General features: G+C 41.5%; 1 protein-coding gene across 7 annotated transcripts in view; it reads right to left on the bottom strand.

The window, feature by feature from the left end:
• Positions 1-18,832, bottom strand: part of HECTD4 (HECT domain E3 ubiquitin protein ligase 4) — a 170,887-nt gene extending 152,055 nt beyond the window's left edge. For 4 of the 7 annotated variants that reach the window (XM_055550472.1, XM_055550473.1, XM_055550477.1 and 1 more), the window contains exon 1: positions 18,459-18,832. In XM_055550472.1, coding sequence (XP_055406447.1) covers positions 18,459-18,635 — 177 coding nt within the window. In that variant the 5' untranslated portion in view covers positions 18,636-18,832. The remainder of the gene's footprint in view (positions 1-18,458) is intronic. The other 3 variants (XR_008703547.1, XM_055550475.1, XM_055550476.1) reach the window with 1 other exon arrangement.
• Positions 18,833-21,056: the final 2,224 nt, after the last annotated feature.

Here is a 21,056-nt window from a genome sequence, read left to right as displayed (position 1 = left end):
CAGATACTGACAGTGAGATGCAGCTGAGTAAGAAGGATAAACACCAACCACAACAGCTTTTATCTGGGAGAATTTGGGTGGGGTGGGGGCGGAGTGCAACTCTCCTACAAATTAGTCCCTAAAAATTGGACACTGTAAAAATTAAATCTAAGTCATGAAAAAATAAGCTTAAAATACAACCAAGAAATGGAAGTTTGGACAGGTGACAGAATGTTGGCTAGACGTGTGGGTTAATGCCAAAGTCTATTGGCTTAACCACTGGGCTCAACCTTTGTGTCTTCACATCCCCTGAAGACTCCTACATTTAGAAGTCCCAGATCTGTCACTGACTCAGTATACCACCATTCTTTAAATCCCAGAGGGTACCATATTCTGCATAGCCCCATATATTAACATGCATTCTAAAAACAACAGGCAAGAAAAGAGCCATACAACACAGTACTTTATACGCATTTAAAAATCAGTCCTGTGCAAGATATATAGTTGCTTACCATGTAGGTGCCTATCTGACTCCAGCAGCAGGCAGGGAGACATTTTAGCACCAAACAGAAATACTTAGAGCAAGATGAATCTCTAGACCAGAATTTGGGAGAACCGTTCTAGTTCTGGGTAATGCTGTATGTCCCAATTATGTGGAATTACCACACAGTCCTGCAACCAGCGAACCTCTGAACCAGGAAGTCCTCTGTCTCCTTTGCCATGCATGGCACTCAAAGCAGGGGTTTCTATCTCTGCTCTCTAGAACTGTTACACATACAGCTGTTTGTATCTGTTTGAAAGATTCATTGTTTAAGTTGTTTCAAAGTTTTTCCCACTGGTCTGCTATCAGAGCTAAAGCTGCCCTTGGTAATATGGCTATTTTTGTTTTCTAATACGTTTAAGTTTCTACCTTTTTCATACTATAATATTCTCAAAAGTACAACCTCTATCTCCTTTGTGGATTGCTGCCTTGTGGAAGCTAATTTCATCTGAGGGAAGGGCAAAGGCTCTGCAGAACGGACCCACCAGCCTGACCTTGAGGAACACCAGGAGGCCCAGGTGGCTGCAGGGGAGTGAAGGAAAAGAAAGGGAGCATAGTGGGAGCGAAGTCCCAAGGAATCTGCTAGGCACTGGCTTGTATGTGTATTAAATACCTCTGTGGGCACCACTGGCTCCTGCCAGGGAAGAGAGGCTAGGAAGGAGACTTTCCCCTGAACTCCCTTTTGAACCCTAATAATTTTAAGCCATGCGTTGCTTTCCTAAAATTTTTAATAAAGCACCTCAAGAAGTCACAGACTTCACATGTAATTTATATATTACATAATCAAAAACATGAACCTGACTATGCATATAAAAACACACAAGGAAACAATCCTATTAATTGATACCGTTACAGCATAGTTCTGAAGCCTCTCATTCTGACTTATGGTAAATAAATGTAGATGGTCATATATCTGTGTTGAAGCATACTTAAAACAGAAGAATCCCATTATTTATAAAAATAATTTCCCTAATTTTAAAAACCTTTTCAACAGAATTGGCTAAATATCCAACAATTGAGGAATGGGTACATAAATCATTGAATATCCATATAATGAAATACCATGCAGACTGTAATATCTATGCAGGTATTAAAAATTATATTCTCAACAATACTGAAAGTTTTAGAGAAATGCCCCCCAAATAACATCAATGTTAAGTGACAAAGGCAAGATACAAAATGCATATAAAATGAACCTGATTTCTTAAAATATCTCTGAAGTGTACATGCATAGAAAAAATTCTGAAGGGAAACACATGAAATTATAAATTAATCTCATCTCTAGGGCAATATTATTTTCTTCTTTACACTTTTTTTTACATCTTGCAGGTTTTCTAAAATTATAATATTTTAATTTTTTTAATTGTAAGCATTTTATAATATTTTAAATAAAGTATGATTAGTAGCATTATGCTAATTAGTAACTAAATCCTGTAAGATAACTTTAGTGACAGTTCAGTCCTCAAGGCACCACTGCCACTCAATAAAAGCTGATAAATGGTCACAGTTGACTGAAAGCCTGAAAAATAAACAAAAAAAGCCTCTATGTGGAAAAGTTCAAAATAAACACAATAATGCTTAAGTTCACTACCTAACCACAGAACAACTAAGTTAAATAAAAATTCATTCAAATTCATTAAGAGTTTTAGAATTATGAGCAAAGCAAGGTATTGTTAATTAACTCCCTCTAATCTAGCTGTTCTCAGAAATCTCTTGTGAAGTGAAAGTCGCTCAGCATGTCCAACTCTTTGCAACCCCATGGACTGTACAGTCCATGGAATTCTCCAGGCCAGAATACTGGAGTGGGTAGCCTTTTCCCTTTTCCAGGGGATCTTCCCAACCCAGAGATTGAACCCAGGTCTCCCTCATTGCAGGTGGATTCTTTACCAGCTGAGCCACAAGGAAAGCCCAAAAATACTGGAGTGGGTAGCCTTTCCCTTCTCCAGGGGATCTTTCTGACCCAGGAATCGAGCTGCGATCTCCTGCACTGCAGATGGATTCTTTACCAACTGAGCTATCAGGGATATCAGGGAAGCCTGGTAGCAGGGAAGAGATTCAGAAACCTCTTGGGAATGCATTATTCCTATGAAAAACTGCATTGTACTCTACACAAAATGAAAGATGTTAACCATCATATTATCCACATTCCAGCATTACCAACATGTATTACAACTGCTGGAATGTGTTCAGTCTTCTTACCTAAAATGCAAAGCACAACCACAATGAAAATTCCTTAAGTCTCACCTGAACTATTACTTCAGTTCATCAAAAATAACTACCTATTCTTATCTTATTCTCTGTTAATGAATTCTTCCTTACCTATGTCCTCAACTCATGATGGTGGTAGTGGTTTAGTTGCTAAATTGTGTCCGACTCTGGCAACCCCATGGACTATGGTCTTCCAGGCCCCTCTCTCCATGGGATTTCCCAGGCAATAGTACTGGAGTGGGTTGCCATTTCCTTCTCCAGGGGATCTTCCTGACTCCAGGACTGAACCTACGTCTCCTGCATTGCAGGTGGTCTCCTACATTGCAGGCAGAGTCTTTACAACTGAGCCACTTTCATTAAATCACACTTTTTCACACATTTCAAATGCACCTTTTAAAATTCAGTTCAATCAATATCCAATTTTAGAGCTGCTGCTATATTAGTAGGTACTTGATGTACAATATGAAATGGCTGTTCTCAAAGAGCTTATAGTAAGATAACTTTTACATAAAGCAGTGCTACAGAGATACAGAAGAGAGTGTGACTACCTCTAGCCATAGGCATCATGAAAATTTCATGGAGGAGTAGCATTTGATCTGCCCCTTGAAGGATAAAGAGTAGGGTGTCAAAGGTGAAGGTGGGGTACCCCAGGGCAATGGAACCACATGACCCAAGACTGTAGGAGTAAATGTGGTCAATTTATAAAATATGGGGGAAGGCAGGGCAAGTATTAATGATACAAGACTGGAAAGCTAGATGGAGCCAAGACATAGCTATGTTGAATTATTATTTTATTTTGTAGGAAATGGGAAGCTGTTGAAGATTTGAGCAAGGAGGTAACATAACTGTGCTTTAGGAAGATTACTCTGGCAGCCTGTGTAGGCTGTGCTATGTAGTTATTATTTAAAATAGCTGCCATTAACTCCTGTCTCAGAGATAATAAGTTATTAGGACCAAGTGCTACCTAAAGCAGAGTTACAGTGGAAAATTGCTTCAAGAAATGAACCAGAGTCCTGCTGCTGCTGCTGCTGCTACTGCTAAGTCACTTCAGTCGTGTCCAACTCTGTGCGACCCCGTAGACGGCCTCCTACCAGGCTCCTCTGTCCCTGGGATTCTCCAGGCAAGAACACTGGACTGGGTTGCCATTTCCTTCTCCAATGCATAAAAGTGAAAAGTGAAAGTGAAGTTGCTCAGTCCTGGCTGACTCTTCGCGACCTCATGGACTGCAGCCCACCAGGCTCCTCCATCCATGGGATTTTCCAGGCAAGAGTACTGGAGTGGGGTGCCATTGCCTTCTCCGAACTAATTATATTACCTTGGACAAATCATTTCACTTAGTCTTTTTTCCTAAAATAATAAATATCTCCTCTACTGTCTCATGAAGCCACTGAAAGGATGAAATGAAAATAGTATGCATGGAAACCCTTGGAAGGCTTGCTGGCCATAAGGTCTCTGTCACAAACACTCAACTTCCTTGTAGCATGAAGGCAGATACTATGTAGAGAATGGACTGGGTATGTTCCAATTAAACTTTATTTATAATGACAGCTGGATATGGCCATGGGGGCCATAGTTGGCTGACCTATGTATACAGAAGCACTGTCCAATAGGTGGAACACATATGGAATTTAATATTTTTCCAGCAGCCACACTTAAGAAGATAAAAAGAAATTGATGAAATGAATTTTAGTATATTTTAATTTACATAATACATTTTATTTAATCCAAAATACTATCATTTCTACATTTAATCCATTTAGATGTTATTAGGGAGATATTTCGGAGAAGGCAATGGCAACCTACTCCAGTACTCTTGCCTGGGAAACCCCATGGATGGAGGAGCCTGGTTGGCTACAGTCCATAGGGTCACAAAGAGTAGGACACAACTGGGCGACTTCACTTTCACTTTTCACTTTCATGCACTGGAGAAGGAAATGGCAACCGACTCCAGTATTCTTGCCTGGAGAATCCCAGGGTCAGGAGCCTGGTGGGCTGCCATCTATGGGGTCGCAGAGAGTCGGAAACGACTGACGTGACTTAGCAGGAGCAGCAGGAAGATATTTTGGGCTTCCCTGGTGGCTTAGCTGTAAAGAATCCGCCTGCCAATCCAAGAGACACAGGTACGATGCCTGGGTCGGGAAGATCTCCTGGAGCAGGAAATAGCAACCCACTCCAGTGTTCTTGCCTGGGAAATCCCACGGACAGACCCTGGTGGGCTACAGTTGCTGGGGTTGCAAAGAGACAGACACGACTTAGCAACTAAACAACAGCAAAGGGAGATATTTTACAACTTTTTTGGATGAATCCTCAAAATCTGATGTGTTTTTTACACCTTCAGCACACTTCACTCTGACTAGCCACATTTGCAGTGCTCAATAAGCACATGTGGGTAGTAGCCACATGTACCCACTGGACAGTATAGTTCTGGAGGCTATTTAAATAAAACTGCTAAACTTTGACAATACAAGCATAAAATAACACTTTGAACCATAAAAGAAACCACAATCACATAACTGTACTCTACAGAGATGAAAACAAATGATTTTCGAGCTTAAAAAAATAATGTTCTCCTGGGATACCAACAGTTACTGGTTGAGGCCATTTGTTTAAAATGGTTCATTATTAGCAGTATAAGATACCAATATAAAGTATGTTGACTAATTTTTATTTCCATAATTTCTGTTGACCAACATTCTCCCCAGATAAGGGGGGAAAAACCCAAAATATTTGGTTAACAAAAAATTGTTCTATTTCAAAAGAACTGCTTGTCATTTTTTAGCAAGTATTCAATTTTCTTTTTTAAAAAAGTTTCCTTTTTAATGGCACCATGTTTAGCAAATGGGCAAAAATCAGATCACCCAGGAAAATTATTATTAGCTAAAAGCTTACAGTTAGTAGGTAATGGAAAAAACTAGGAGAATAACATTTGCAACCACAGAAAACATTAAGGATTTTCCAACATGTGGTCACTTTTATTTCAAACAATTGCAAACTATGCTGGTCCTCAGTAAACTGTGACCAAAAAGGGAGAGATGCTGGCAGAAAGACAGTCTATCTCTGAAGGGCTTTTAACCCTCACATGTTTGGTGATGCCGACAACCCTTCTCAGGTAACATTTTTAAATGCATAAAACAAAACACATGGAATTATAAAAACCAATTACAGTATACTAAAATACAGTTACCAAAATACTTTAAGAAACAAACCTGTGACATCAGAAACTTCATTATTAATTCATACATTGGAATAACAAGATCTAACAGTTGCCATCATTTCCAAGTGGTGGTGAGGCAAGCACCACCACAAGTATTGTTTAATACTTCAAGATATGTTCAACAACCATAATAGCAATATGATTTGAAAATATTCATGATTTCTATGGACTTCCTTGGCAGCTCAGTGGTAAAGAATCTGCCTGCCAATGCAGGAGACTCAGGTTCAATCCCTGGATTGGGAAGATCCCCTGGAGAAGAAAATGGCAACCCACTCCAGTATTCTTGCCTGGAGAATTCCATGGACAGAGGAGCCTGGCGGGGTCACAGAGTCGGACACGACTGAGTGACTAAACAACAACTGGTTACAAGGTCACAGGTACTGCAATACTAGGGTTTGTTGACTCCACTCATAACCGAAGGAAATGCTGGGGAAGTGGGTGGGAGGGAGGCTTCAGAGGAAGGGGAGATCTATATATATATATACACACACACACACACACACACACACATATATATGTATATATATAGTTATAGTTACGACTGGTTCACGTTGTTGTATGGCAAAAACCAACACAACACTGTAGAACAATCATCCTCCAATTAAAAATTAAATTTAAAAATGAAGGAAATGCTGAGTTTTAGCTAAAGGTATGAGTAAATAAAGATATAATTTTCCCCATACAAGTTCATGGCACCCCCCCCCCACCCCCATCAAATTCTATTCAGGTTCAGAATCCCTTTCCCCTGAGGGAAAGCAAACTTTTATTATAAGCTCATTAAAAAAAAAAAAAAAAAAAAAAAAACTTCCTTCAAAGTTCCCCAAATGTATATTTACCTTTCTATCACATATTTTGCTCCTTTTCAGATTAAATAAAACAGTAGTTGTCTTTCAGCCACACCACAACTGGATAATCAGGAAAGAATTCATATCAAGAACTAAAGAAGGTATTTATTCTATTAGAGGCCATTGTTTTGATAAAAATATGCTGACACAGATTCTCCTTTAACATTCTTAATGATTTTATCTCACAAGTAAGAAAAGCAAATATATCTAAAGATAGGAGGTCCAGATTTTCTAATCTGTCCTATAAATAGCTATACCTTTTATATTAGACCTTGTTCATTTGAAATCAGTCATGCAAACTACAGAGCTCAAAGAAAATATAGAAAACCCAGAAAAGGTCCATTACAAATTCAAGTTGAAAGTTCATATTGATATTTTGTTGGTATAAAACCACTACTTGAACCGTGAATCTGTAGTTATTAGGGTTGCTAAACTTACAATTTGCATAAAATAGTCTGCAAATACCATATCTCTTTATTGTTAATCTAAAATTGCTACACACTGTGCTCTGACCTAATAATTCAGTCAACTGCAGGTTTCAGTAGAAACACCAGGGATTCAAGTGTGTCCACTTTAAAGTGTCCCATCATGGAACATTAATTAATTATTCTACAATTGTGCTTTAATAGCACTTCATAAACTCAAAGCTCCACACAAATATTCAACATTACTGGGAGAAGAATCATATGGCACTATATTAAATAAAAATCTCCTTCAATTATAACTGCTAATAACAATGGGTTGCAGAAACACACTTTGTTGTTATTGCTGCTTTTCATTTTTTAATTTTATTTTTTACTGAAGTATAGTTGATTGAAACATACTTTTAAGTTACCACAAATTAGCAATTTACCAAATTTTGTCGATAACACTCAAAAAAAAAAAAAAAGAAAATTACACTCCAAACATTAAAAATCTTTTGGATTTACAATAATAAATATAAATGTGAATTTAAGAAGAAACTACTAAAAAGTGAGTTAATATGGCTATTTCTGGATAGTGCAATCAAAGGATATTTCTTTTCTCTCTTATACCTTTAGAACTCCCTCCAATTTCTATGACATCCATGTATTACTTATTTATAATCAAAAAAGTTTTGATAGTATAAAAATATAATGAACTTACTATCAATTATTTTCCATACAGGTTAAAAAACAGAGAATTACTCCTTATATTGGCATGTACGAGAGAAAAATTTAAGACAATCTGAGTCCAGACAGTCTGCCTAACAGCTACTACGCACTCTAAACTCACTGGGGGCCACTGCATCTCCTCCCAGGGTGGGCAGCTCCCTGGCTCTGCTGGCCTCTGGCAGCATCCCCAGACCATCAGAACACACAGCTGTTGCTCTCGCCTGCCTATATATGGACATAGTCTGTATTCACTGGATTACTGACTAACATGAGTACATGCCAGGAGGTGAAGGCAATCAAGCCACCAGAGAAGTTCTCTGAAGTGAAGTGATAACAGCTAGGCAACCTCACAGAAAACTCTGGCTTCTTTCAGCTGACTAGGATTTGGCACGCATGTGCAGGTACCCAGTTACATATATTGGACTCATCTTTGGGAGCAAAAGCCACTGGCTTAAGCAAATGATAAATTTAAGCAAATCCATATGTTCTACGAGTGTGTGAGGAAAAGAGGCCTATCAGAAGCCCTGTTCTTTGGGTGCATGAACTGGGATAGCCACTCTGGAGAGCAACTTGGCAGTATCTATTCTAATTTAAAATGGTCACCTGTGACTCAGCAATTCTACTTCTCAGAAATTGCTCTAGAGAAATACTCCCACATGTGCACAAACAGGCATACAAGGATATCCACTGAAGGATCATTTCCGTATGTTTGTTTAAATATTTATCTGGCTGCACCAGGTCTCAGTCGTGGCACTTAGGATCAGCATATGGGATTTAGTTCCCTGACCAGGGACCGAACCCAGATCCCCTAAATTGAGAGTGTGGAGTTTTAGCCACTGGACCACCAGGGAAGTCCCTGAAGGACTGTTTTAAAGAGAGAAAAACTGAATTCAAACAAACAAAAAATACTCATTGTGGGAAGCCAAATAATGAACCGCCCTCAAGATATCTATACCCTAATCCCTCAAACCGGTGATTGTGACCTTAGAGGGCAAAAGGGACTTTGCAGATGGGATTAAATTAAGGACCCCAAGATGGGGAAATTACTCTGGATTATCTGGGTGGGTTCTAAATGTAATCACAAGGGACCTTGTAAAAGGGAAGGAGTCAGTCAGAGCAGAAGGTAGGATGACCGATCAGAGACGAGGGTGATGTACTTTCAAGTTTCAAGGAAGAAGCCACAAGCCAAGGAATACAGGCACCCACTAGAAACAGTGAAAAAGGCCCGGCAATGCATCCTCCCCTAGAATCTTGAAAAGGAAGCAGATCTGTCAGCACCTGACTTTAACTCAAGGTGACTCATTTAGGACGTCTGATCTCCAGAAATGTAATAGGTAAGTCTGTGTTGTTTTAAGCCACTAAGTCTGTAATAACGTGTTAGCATAGCAACAGGAAACTAACACACCCGTCAACAGGGGAACTGCTAAATAAACTATGGTATTTCTGGAGTCTTGTGCAGCGCTTAAAAAAATGTGGTAGATCTATATACATATGGAGACATAGAAAACCAAACCATTGAGTTGTTGGTTTTTTTAAGAAGTGAGTTATACAAAGATATGTCTAGCATCAAATCTTTCATGCAAAAAAGAAAAATAATAAAAAAAAGTGTCATGTATACACACACACACAAAAACATATACATTCAACAATGGTCTTGAAAAGTATATAAAAAAATTATCATTGTCTTAACTGAGCTGGGGAGTAGATGAAGACAGGATTAGTGATGGTAGTCAAAAGGAACTTCAGTTTCCCCTGCATTTTTTATAAGAATGTATTCATGTGCTGGTTTTTAAAAATATAATGAACACATAAAAATGCTAAAAATGCAGGATCAAAGTAATAGTTACACGATTTCTGCAGGTATACGATTTCTGCAGGTTTCTCTCCTTTCTAAGGAATTATGCATTTGTCCCATAGTTGATCACCTGCTGTTATTTACATTTGTCTACAACCACTGACTAAACATCTTGCAAAGCAGACTATACTCCTTGTGTTCACCCCACCACCACCATTGTAAAAACAATCCAGAAAGAGGGGCAAAGGGGAAAGAGAGCATGGGGTATATGCAGGAACTGACAGTCCCTTTATAGTGATCACCACAGGCACCTTACCAGACTTAGGAAAGAACAGGTGCGTGACAATTCACCCAGTAGCCCTGGTGGTATATTGTGATAGCCAATATGGAAGCCAAGAAGACAGATAATAATCAGAACTGATTTATTTAGCAAAAGCCTAGGCATACAATTCGAGGAAAACTGAATGAAGACTATTATCTCATCTGCCAGCCAGACTCCAAACAAACTGGGAAGGAAGAATATTCCAAAGGGATCATAAACACACCAAAAAAGCACAATACCCACCATTCACTACTAGGAAAAAAAAAATGTTGATGGGATAGTTTTGCTTTCATATACGACAGGCAGTTAACTCAATATACATGAAATAACTTCAGCAACATAGCACCTTCCAAAGAGAATGTATACACTGTAAGTACATAATCACATCCATTCTTATTTAATCCTTACATTAACCCTATTATTATCTCCGTAGTACAGATGACTAGGCAGTCTAACAATGGTTTTCAAGCCTCGACCCTGGGCTGGAATCAGCCAGATCTATTTCAGCCTCAGCATTACTAGTAACTGTATGACCTTCCTCAAGTGACTTCATTTCTGTGCCATGGCTTCCTTATTTGTAAAATAAATAACAATAATACCAACCTCATAAAGTCTCAGTGAGGATTACATGAGATAGTGGGTGGGAAGTGCTTAGCACAGAGCCTGGCCTGCAATACGCTGCACTGTCGTCCTCCTGGTGGCAGAGGCGGTGACAGTGGTGACAGAGATGCTGCAGTGGAAGAAATCAGGGACGAGCAAAGGTAGCTGAACTCGCCCAAGGTCACGCAGCTAGCAAGAGTGCAGAGCTAGAATTTCAATCCCAGTCTGACTCTCTGAATCTGATCGTAACCTCTAGGCAATACTACCTCCCAAGGTCTTCAGATACTTCATCCTAACTTTGCAGCTAGCCAGCCAGGCCTGAGAATGTTATTTTTTATTCAAGTATAGCTGATTTACAATGTTGTGCTAATTTCTGCTGCACCACAAAGTGACTCAGTTATACACGTGTAAACATTCCTTTTTATATTCTTTCACCTGAGAACTACTGAGCCATCTGCTGAACTGAAAGAACTGTACCAAAATTCAGTGACTCTTATTCCAGTGCTCATTAAATACCTGATAATTAATTCTCTTGCTGAACAAAGGTAGTTTATTCATTTACTCATTAACTCTTCCAAATCTAGAATTTGAATTTCTCTGAAAGGACATAAACACTTTCCAAAGATTTCTGACCAAAGGATAAACAGGTGGTAGTATCCTCCTAGGAGAAGAGATCAACATTTATGAATTTAAATATCATCTCAAAGATTTTACTTGAGTGTAATATAAGTATTCAAAGCCTTGTCTATTTCAGCTGACCACCTCCAAGCCCAAAATGTTCCTTCCCTTATATGACAAGACAAAACCAAATCAAAGAGATATTTAGTCTTTTTCACTTCCTGCTGCTGCATCGCTTTAGTCATGTCCGACTGTGCGACCCCATAGATGGCAGCCCACCAGCCTCCCCCGTCCCTGGGATTCTCCAGGCAAGAACACTGGAGTGGGTTGCCACTTCCTTCTCCAATGCATGAAAGTGAAAAGGGAAAATGAAGTCACTCAGTCAGTGGCTGACTCTTAGCGACCCCATGGACTGCAGCCTTCCAGGCAAGAGTACGGGAGTGGGGTGCCACTGCCTTCTCTGTTTTCACTTCCTAAATCATATCAATAGAGTATTCTGGGCTTCCATGGGTTTTGTTTTATTGAAGTATAAGTGGCATACAATAAACTACACAAATTTAAAGTGTACAATTTGAAGAGTTTTGACATATGTACATGAAATCATCACAATCAAAATAGGGAACATTACTATCAGCCCAAAAATTTCCTCATGGACCTTTGTAATCCCTTTTCCCAAACCTTCCTGCCTGTCTCCATCCCCAGGCAACCACTGATTTGCTTTCTGTAACTGCAGATTAGTTTACATTCCCTAGAATGTCATATACATCTTACAGTGTGCACTCTTGTAAGACTGGGTTCTTCCACTCAGCATAAATCCATGTTGTCAGTATCAACAGCTCGTTCATTTTTATTGCTGAGTAGTATTCCATTATACGGGTGTACCACATCTGCTTACCCATTCACTTGTTGATGGATGTTTTTATTATTTCCAGTTTTTGGCAATCACAAATAAAGCTGCCCTGAACATACATGTTGAAGTCTTTAAATGTTGTTGGGGGTTGGGAGCAGGGAGGTGATGAAGAAAGGGGTCCTAATAAAACAAACACAATGAAAAGTGAGAAACACTAAGCAAAATGCTTGGGTTCAAAATTAATCTAAACTACAGAGTAAAAAATATCTTGGCTACCTTGAGCAAGTCAGTTAGTATCTCTACCAACACCCATATGTATGCCGCTTGTCCCCACTTGGAGTTTGTAAAGTAAAATGTGACAGGAGGCTGAAATCTTTTGGAACTCCCACAAAGAAACTGAGACCCGGGTTCGATCCCTGGGTTGGGAAGATCCCCTGGAGAAGGAAATGGCAACCCCCTCCAGTACCCTTGCCTGGAGAATTCCATGAATGGAGGAGCCTGGTAGGCTACAGTCCATGGGGTCGAAATGAATCAGAACTGATGCTTTTTCCTTGTAAATTCCCTTTTGTTTAGAAGGACTAATGTACTATGAAATGTAATGCAAAATATTTTGAGTTCAATAATATTTGAGTTGTCATTTTTGAGCTATTGGTTTTTTTATTTTTCTTAGATTTATATTTATTTCAACACTTAAAAAATAACTTCCTGCATGCTTTGACTTTTTGCTAACAACATAAAATTAAATACAGATGGCTATTTTAAGGGGCTTCCCTGGTGGCTCCATGGTAAAGAATTCACCTGTCAGTGAGGACGTGGGTTTGATCCCTGGGTTGGGAAGATCCCCTGGAGGAGGGAATGGCACCCCAGGCCAGTATTCTTCCCTGGGAAATCCCACGGACACACAAGCCTGGCAGGCTACAGTCCTTGGGGTCCCAAAAGAGTTGGACAGGACTTAGTGACTAAACAACAGCTATTTCAAAGGCCAAGAAAGAGCTTCACTCTGCATCTTTAATCCACTCAGAGTAGATTCAAAGTTCCTATCTACCAGGCCCTGCTTGATCTGCAGCCCCCACCTCCATCCAATCATTCATTCTCCTCTCCCCCGTTGCTTTCTGGGCTCAGAGATTCACACTAAGGATGCTAAGGCTGCTTCCCTCTCAGTGAGCTGGCTCTTGCTGTTCTCTGTCTGGGATGCACTTCCTCTACTAGCTACACGGTACACTCTCACTACGCCAAAGCCTTTGACTGTGTGGATCACAACAAACTGTGGAAAATTCTTCAAGAGATGGGAATACCAGACCACCTTATTGGCCTCCTCAGAAATTTGTATGCAGGTCAAGAAGCAACAGTTAGAACCGGACATGAAACAGACTGGTTTCAAACTGGGAAAGGAGTACATCAAGACTGTATATTGTCACCCTGTTTATTTAACTTATATGCAAAGTACATCATGTGAAATGCTGGGCTGGTTGAAGCATAAGCTGGAATCAAGACTGCTGGGAAAAATATCAATAACCTCAGATATGCAGATGATACCACCCTTATGGCAGAAAGCGAAGAGGAACTAAAGAGCCTCTTGATGAACATGAAAGAGGACAGTGGAAAAGCTGGCTTAAAACTCAACATTTAAAAAATGAAGATAATGGCATCTGGTCCCATCACTTCATGGCAAATAGTGGGGAAACAATGGAAACTGTGACAGACTTTATTATCTTGGGCACCAAAATCACTGCAGATGGTGACTGCAGCCATGAAATTAAAAGACGCTTGCTCCTTGGAAGAAAATCTATGACCAACCTAGAGAGCACATTAAAAAGCAGAGACATTACTTTGCTGACAAAGGTCTGTCTGGTCAAAGCTATGGTTTTTCCAGTAGTCATGAATGGATGTTGAGAGTTGGACCATAAAGAAAGCTAAGCTCCAAAGAATTGATACTTTTGAACTGTGGTGTTGGGGAAGACTCTTGAGAGTCCCTTGGACAGCAAAATCAAACCAGTCAATCCTAAAGGAAATCAACCCTGAATATTCACTGGAAGGACTGATGCTGAAGCTGAAGCTCCAAAACTTTGGCCACCTGATGTGAAGAACTGACTTCTTAGAAAAGACCTTGATGCCGGGAAAGATTGAAGGCAGGAAGAGAAGGGGATGACAGAGGATGAGATGATTGGATGGAATCACCGACTCGATGGACAGGAGTTTGAGCAAGCTCCGGGAGTTGGTGATGGACTGGGAAGCATGCCGTGCTGCAGCCCATAGGGCTGCAAAGAGTCAGACACGACGGAACAACTGCACTAAACTGACACTCTCACTTCTTTCAGGTCTCAAATGCCATCCCAGACTTTCCTCTCTTGCCCACTGCATGTAAAATAGAGCCCTCCCCCATCCCCATTACCCTCCATCCCTCTTACCCAGCTACACTTTTCTCCATAGCACTTATCATTTGACATAATGTATACACGTCCTATGTTTAACAATATTTGTTACTGTCTATGCTGCTGCTGCTGCTAAGTCGCTCAGTCGTGTCCGACTCTGTGTGACCCCATAGACGGCCTCCTACCAGGCTCCTCTGTCCCTGGGATTCTCCAGGCAAGAATACTGGAGTGGGTTGCCATTTCCTTCTCCAATGCATGAAAGTGTAAAGTGTGCCTGACTCGTAGCGACCCCACGGACTGCAGCCTACCAGGCTCCTCCGTCCATGGGATTTTCCAGGCAAGAGTACTGGAGTGGGGTGCCATTGCCTTCTCTGGTTACTGTCTATATCCCCCACTAAAATAAAAGCTTTTTTAAGAACAAGGGTTTTATCTACCCCCTGCTATGCTCACCTCACAACAGTAGGCTCAGCTCACCTCTGAATTCCATAAACACTTGAATGAATTTGTTAATTAAACACTATTTACTGAAAAATAAACAAACCAACAACAACAACAAAAAAAGCTTCTGTTCAGAATTCACAGGGAAGAAAATTTTTTTTAATTCAAATGCCCTGCTACTGCTTAAATTAAAATGCTAAGTTAATGCTGATCTACTTTTCAGGATGGGTTCTTTTTTCAGATTGACATTTAACTTTAAGCTACACTTACAGATGAAAAGAACACTGGAATTTAAAGACAGGAAAGCCAGGGTCTAGTCATTTGCCCTGCCATAACTAGCTATGTTGTTGTTGTTCAGTCGCCCAGTAGCATCTGAATCTTTGCGACCCCCTGGACTGCAGCACGCCAGACCTCCCTGTCCCTCACCATCTCCCAAAGTTTGCCCAAGTGCATGTCCATTGCATCCATGATGCTATCCAGCCATCTCATCCTCTGACGCCCTCTTCTCCTTCTGCCCTCAATCTTTCCCGGCATAAGGGACTAGCTTGCTCCAAGCCAAAACCTTTCCTTATCTCAGATAACTTCTCTCTAAAATGAGGGGAAGGAAATTCTCTACCTGTGTGATGGTTAGGGCTCTGTGCTCTCACTGCTGAGGGGCCTCGGTTCAATCCCTGGTCAGAGAACTAGGATCCCACAAGCCATACAGTATGTCCAAAATAAATAACATTTTTAAAAAATGAGATTGGTGTTTGACAGAAAACAACAAAATTCTGTAAAGCAATTATCCTTCAATTAAAAATAAATTTTAAAAATGAGATTGGTTTAAAAAAATTTTTTTTAATAATAAAATGAGAGAAACAAATTATCTCTAAGGTTCCTCCTAAAATTCTAAGACTGTTACGGCTAGTGCAGTCTTATGAAAGTTGCCAATCATAAATCACTTAACTCAGTTTGAGTCTCATCTTTCTAATCCCAAATTGAAAGACTGTATATAACTATAAAATCCTGTAAAAATCGGTCATTTTTACCCAGGTGTCCACTAGAAGGTGTGGCCTGGAAGAATATATTACATAGGGGTGGCAGCATTTCAAAAGTTAGGTGTTTTGTTTTGTTTTTTATTTACCTAGCTGCTCCATGTCTTAGTTGAGCATGTGGGAGCTAGTTCTCTGACCAAGGACTGAACCTGGGTTCCCTACATTAGGAGCGCAGAGCTCTGGCCACTGACTGCCAGGGAAGTTTCCAAGTTAGTTTTTAAAAAGTTAATGAACCTCTAATCTTCCTCAAAAATAAAAAGAATAAGTCACTAGAAAGGAAATAAAGATATCTGTTTATTACCCTATCTTTAACCAGTTATTGAATTTAAAATAATTACAAACATGAGCATCATACATACATGATTAGTAGCAGGTATGTTTGAGACCAAATAGAGCTGAGTTAATGTCAGGCTCTCTTTTCCAGTTATGTGATCCTGAGCAAATTGTATACCTGCTCTGCAGTTTACTTGCCTCATCTGTACAAGGATACAATATTTACAACTGTTAAAACAGGTAACAATATTTAGCTACCAGGATCCTTTTTTTAAAAAGCCAAGATTCCTTTGAGAATTTAATAAATGCTTGACACATATGACATACTTAATCAACATTATTATTATTAAATAAATAAATGTGAATACACCCACACAAAACACAAATCGAACAAAATATTCTTAGCTGCTTCTCCTGATACTATGTTACCTGTATCACACATGGAAAGAAATGAAAAAAGTTCTGACTATAGTCAGAAGTGTTTATCATCCATACACATATTGGTTTCTGAGAGGTCAGACAACAAAAAAATGTTTAAGAGTTTAAAAAAAAACTTCCAGGCCAGAGAGGTTCTTTCTTTTAAAAAATCATTCTTCTGTGGAAATACCTGGCAAATATTCAATACATTTATACAGTAAACATCTTAGGAAAGCCAACTTCACGTATTTTTAATGGAGCCTACACTTTATAATCCTAAAAATAAATAAACTACATACATATAAAAATTTTGGATCTGTGAACTTAGTCTTGAGGAACAAAGAGCTTTCCACATTTCACCTACAAGAGAGCCAATTAAATCCAAAGATTCCACCATCATAGCATAATGCCCCTTGAGCTTTCAAGCAGATAAGACACTCAGACACACCTTGCTTTTTATAGAAAAGGCCCAAATGAGACATGATAAACTTCTAATTCCATGTTAGGAATTCCCTATCAATATGCACATGCCTTTTTTTGGTAGCTAGATTGTAAAATAAGTCATTAGGAGTTCACAGTGGAAATGCTGCAACCTCAACCTCGAATCCAGACACAAAAATACAGAGGACGGTATTCCCATCTCAGACACATCCAAATGTCTCCACCAACGGGATCCCGTCACTGCCCTTTCCAGAAACACACAGTAATGGGGTTTAATCCGTTTCTATAAATGTTCGTTGTGTTGAAAGCCAAAGTGCCTGCAAAACCGCAAAACACAAAAAGATTCCTCGCATTCCGTTTATAGCCAACAGACAAGCCAGCCTCTCTGCGCCCTACCCCTGAGAGTCCTCCTTGCGACAATAAGAATTTCGTGCCACCGGATGCTTCCTACACGTCAAAATGTCATCCCGCAAAGTGGAGGTGGGGTGGGGGGGCAGTGCCTGGATCAACCGATCCTAACGCAGCTCCCACCCCGGGGCAAACACGGGAACCAAGTGAAGTCGGTGCAAAGTTCCCATCCATCCAGCATATTTGGTTTCCTTCTGCCCCCAAACCCAGCGGCACAACTGCTGAGATTTGCTTTTGCACCTGCCACGGCTTCTAAGCCTGGGCTTCTCCTCGACCCCCGAGATCATAGAAAGGCCTTGCGGCCTAAAATGTTCATGACCCTTGCGGAGAGCGCATTGAGGACTGCCGCAGCATCCCCCTTCGCTGTCCACACAGCCAGCTTGCTTCCCTGACAAAGGCCCCGTGCCAATACCCGCACGACACACAGTAGTTGCTGGAATGCCCATCACCGACTGGCAGCTGCCACTACCTTCTCCCGAGAAAAATAAACAACACACACACGCGCACACACACACACACACACACACACACACAGCACTGGGGTATAACAACACGGGGAGAGATGTAAAGCGTTAAAATTAAAAAGACCCCGAAGCTAAGCAGCCTGGGTGTGCCCTGGAAGTGCGACCGAGGGGCCCGTGGGGGAGGGGAGATAGGGCCGGGGAGGCGGCGGCTGCTCCTCTGGGGCGTGAAGGCCGGGCCGGGTGATGGTCTAATAAAATGCTAGGAGTCGGAATGTTCAAAATGAAACCACAAATGAAATCCCCGGCGGGCCTGAGGCCCCGGGTGGTCTGCAGACCAGCAGCGCGGCCCGCACCTGCCTGCCCAGCGCCCACCCACACACACACCTGCCAGGGCAGCCTTCTGGGGCCCTCGGGGTCCGGGGTGAAGCGGAAAGAAGGCCCGACCCCAGGGGTGCGGGCCGGGTGGGCTAATCTGATGGTGGAGGCCAGGGGGCAGCCTCGCTCACCTCTAGGTCGGTGTCGGCGGCCTCCGGGGCCCCGAGGATCTCGCTGGGCAGCTCGGCCAGGTCGGTGACCCGGATCAGCCCGTCGTGCAGGAAGATGGTCTCCTCCTTCACCGAGAGCCACTGCGCGGAGTCCGCGGCCGCAGCCGCCGCAGCCGCCGCGGCCGCCGACGAGCCCATGGCCCCGGCTGAGGGGTTGGCTGTGAGGAGCAGCCGCTCGGCTCTGCGAGATGCGAGCAGGAGCCGCCGAGTTCACCAGTCCATGGCAGCAGCCGCCGCGCCCGCCTGCAGCGCCCCGCTCGCCGCCTAGCCCGTGCAGCTCCGCCCTAGGAGGTCCGAACTGCCATCCTCCCACCCCTGGCCCCGGAGACCCCGGCCCCGCCGCCACCGCCGCTGCCGCCGCCCTGAGGAACAGGATCCGCCTCTGCCGCTCGGCAGCCAACTGTCAGTGAGGCGCCATGTTGGGGGCGGGGCTCCCGGCATGCCCCGCGGAGCGGACAATACCGGCCCCGCCCACTCATCTGGCCCCGCCCACCTACCGAAGGCCCGGGGACAGCCAGGTTGGCTGGAGCTCCGCCTAGCCTTCTTCTGCATCTTGCCCTCAGAGTGACCTCCCACGTCCTTTACATTTCCAGGGCGCCCTACGTCTGCCTTACTCCAGGAGAAGAGGACAGCCTTCCTCTGCTCTCCTCCCCTCTGTTCATGTGTGTACCCCTCTCTCTCTGGCCCGAGTCCCACCGTGGGCACCTGGGCAGACACATGGAAGTTCACGGGCTGCTTGCACGTTTAAATAAGATATATGCAAAAATATGGCTCACAGTAGGTGCTGCAGTTTGTTCATAAGCACTTGGTCGAAACTCACAATAGGTGCTACATATTCACTACAAATTCTTGTACCCAATAAGCACTCAAAACCTGGTGAAAATAAAGCACCAGTCACAATGTCTGGTGTCTGGCCCTTAATAAATGCTCCAACAGGGAGTTAAAATTATTCTTATATTCCATCACTATTCAACACTGATTGACATACACCTTAAAAATATGCCAGCCATCCCACTTTTATTAAAAAAAGAAAGGAAAGAACTATGTGTTTAGAGAAAAATGTGTGGGAGACTATGTACTAAACTGTTAATATGAATTGCCATACAGAGCAGAACTAGCCTGGAATGGCTGAAGTAAGATGATCTTTGTATTGCTTTTATACTTCAAAAAAAAAAAAGCAGTCTTTGGTATCAAAGGACTTGAATGCATATGTCCACCAAAATACTTGCACAGGCCTAGATGTCCATCCATACATGAATGGATAAAGAAGTTGTGGTACATATATGCAATGGAATATTACTCAGCCCATAAAAAGGAATGCATTTGAGTCAGTTATAATGAGGTGGATGAACCTAGAGCCTATTACACACAGTGAAGTAAGTCAGAAAAACAAGGATTGTGTGTTAACCATATATATGAAATCTAGAAAAATGGTACTGATGAACCTATTTGAAGGGCGGCAGTGGAGACACAGACATAGAGAACAACCTGTGGACACAGTGGCGGGAGGAGAGGATGGGACAAACTGAGAAAGTAGCACTGAAACGTATACATTACCATATGTAAAATTAGAGAGCCAGTGGAAACTTGCTGTATGAGGCAGGGAGCCCAAATCAGCTGCTCTGTGACAGTCTAGAAGGGTGGGATGTAGAAGGGAGAGTCAAGAGGGAGGGTAAATATGTATACCTATCACTGATTCATGTTGGTGTATGGCAGAAACCAATATAATATTGTAAAGCAATTATCCTCCAATTAAAATAAATTTAAAATTTAAAAAACCTGCATAGGGATGTTTATAGCAGCTTTATTCATAATTGCCAAAACCAAGATGCCCTTCAGGAAGTGAATGGATAGATAAACTGTGGTACATCTGGACAATGGAATATTATTCAGCACAAAGAAGAAATGACTATCAAACCATGAGAAGACAATACACTGTATTATTCCAACTATATCATATTTTGGAAAAGACTAAACTATGGAGATGATAAAAAGATCATTGGCAGCTAGTGGATGCGAAAGGAAGGGATGCAGAAAGGCAGAGCACAGAAATTTTTAGGGCAGTGAATAGTACTCTGTATAATACAATAATGATGTATACATGAAATTATACATTTTTTCAAAATCATAGAATATACTACACCAAGAGGGAGCCACAATGTAAAATATGGACTTTAGGCATTATGATGTGTCAGTTCGGTTCATCAGTTGTGACAAATGTATCACATGGTGGGGCATGTGAAAATGGGAGAGATTATGCAGGCATTGGAGCAGGGAGTATGTCTGATATTTCTGCAACCTCAGTTTTTTTTGTGAACCTAAAACTGCTCTAAAAAATAAAAATTTTCATAAAGAACGAACGAATGAGAGCATTAAAGAACAAACTTTTTGATCCAGCAATTCAACTTTGAGGAAGTTGTCTGAAGGAAATTATCAGACTCACAGTCCAGGTTGAACACACAGGGATGTGCAGCTCAGTATTGTTTATAAGAGGAAAAATTATAGTCAGATTAAATATCCAACAGTGTGGGACTGGTTAACTATTATAATGGTATATCT

The sequence above is a fragment of the Bubalus kerabau genome, chromosome 16, assembly GCF_029407905.1.
Source record: "Bubalus kerabau isolate K-KA32 ecotype Philippines breed swamp buffalo chromosome 16, PCC_UOA_SB_1v2, whole genome shotgun sequence".
Lineage (NCBI taxonomy): Eukaryota > Metazoa > Chordata > Mammalia > Artiodactyla > Bovidae > Bubalus > Bubalus kerabau.
The sequence above is the reverse complement of the archived record's forward strand: the minus strand, read 5'-3'. Positions and strand labels throughout refer to the sequence as shown.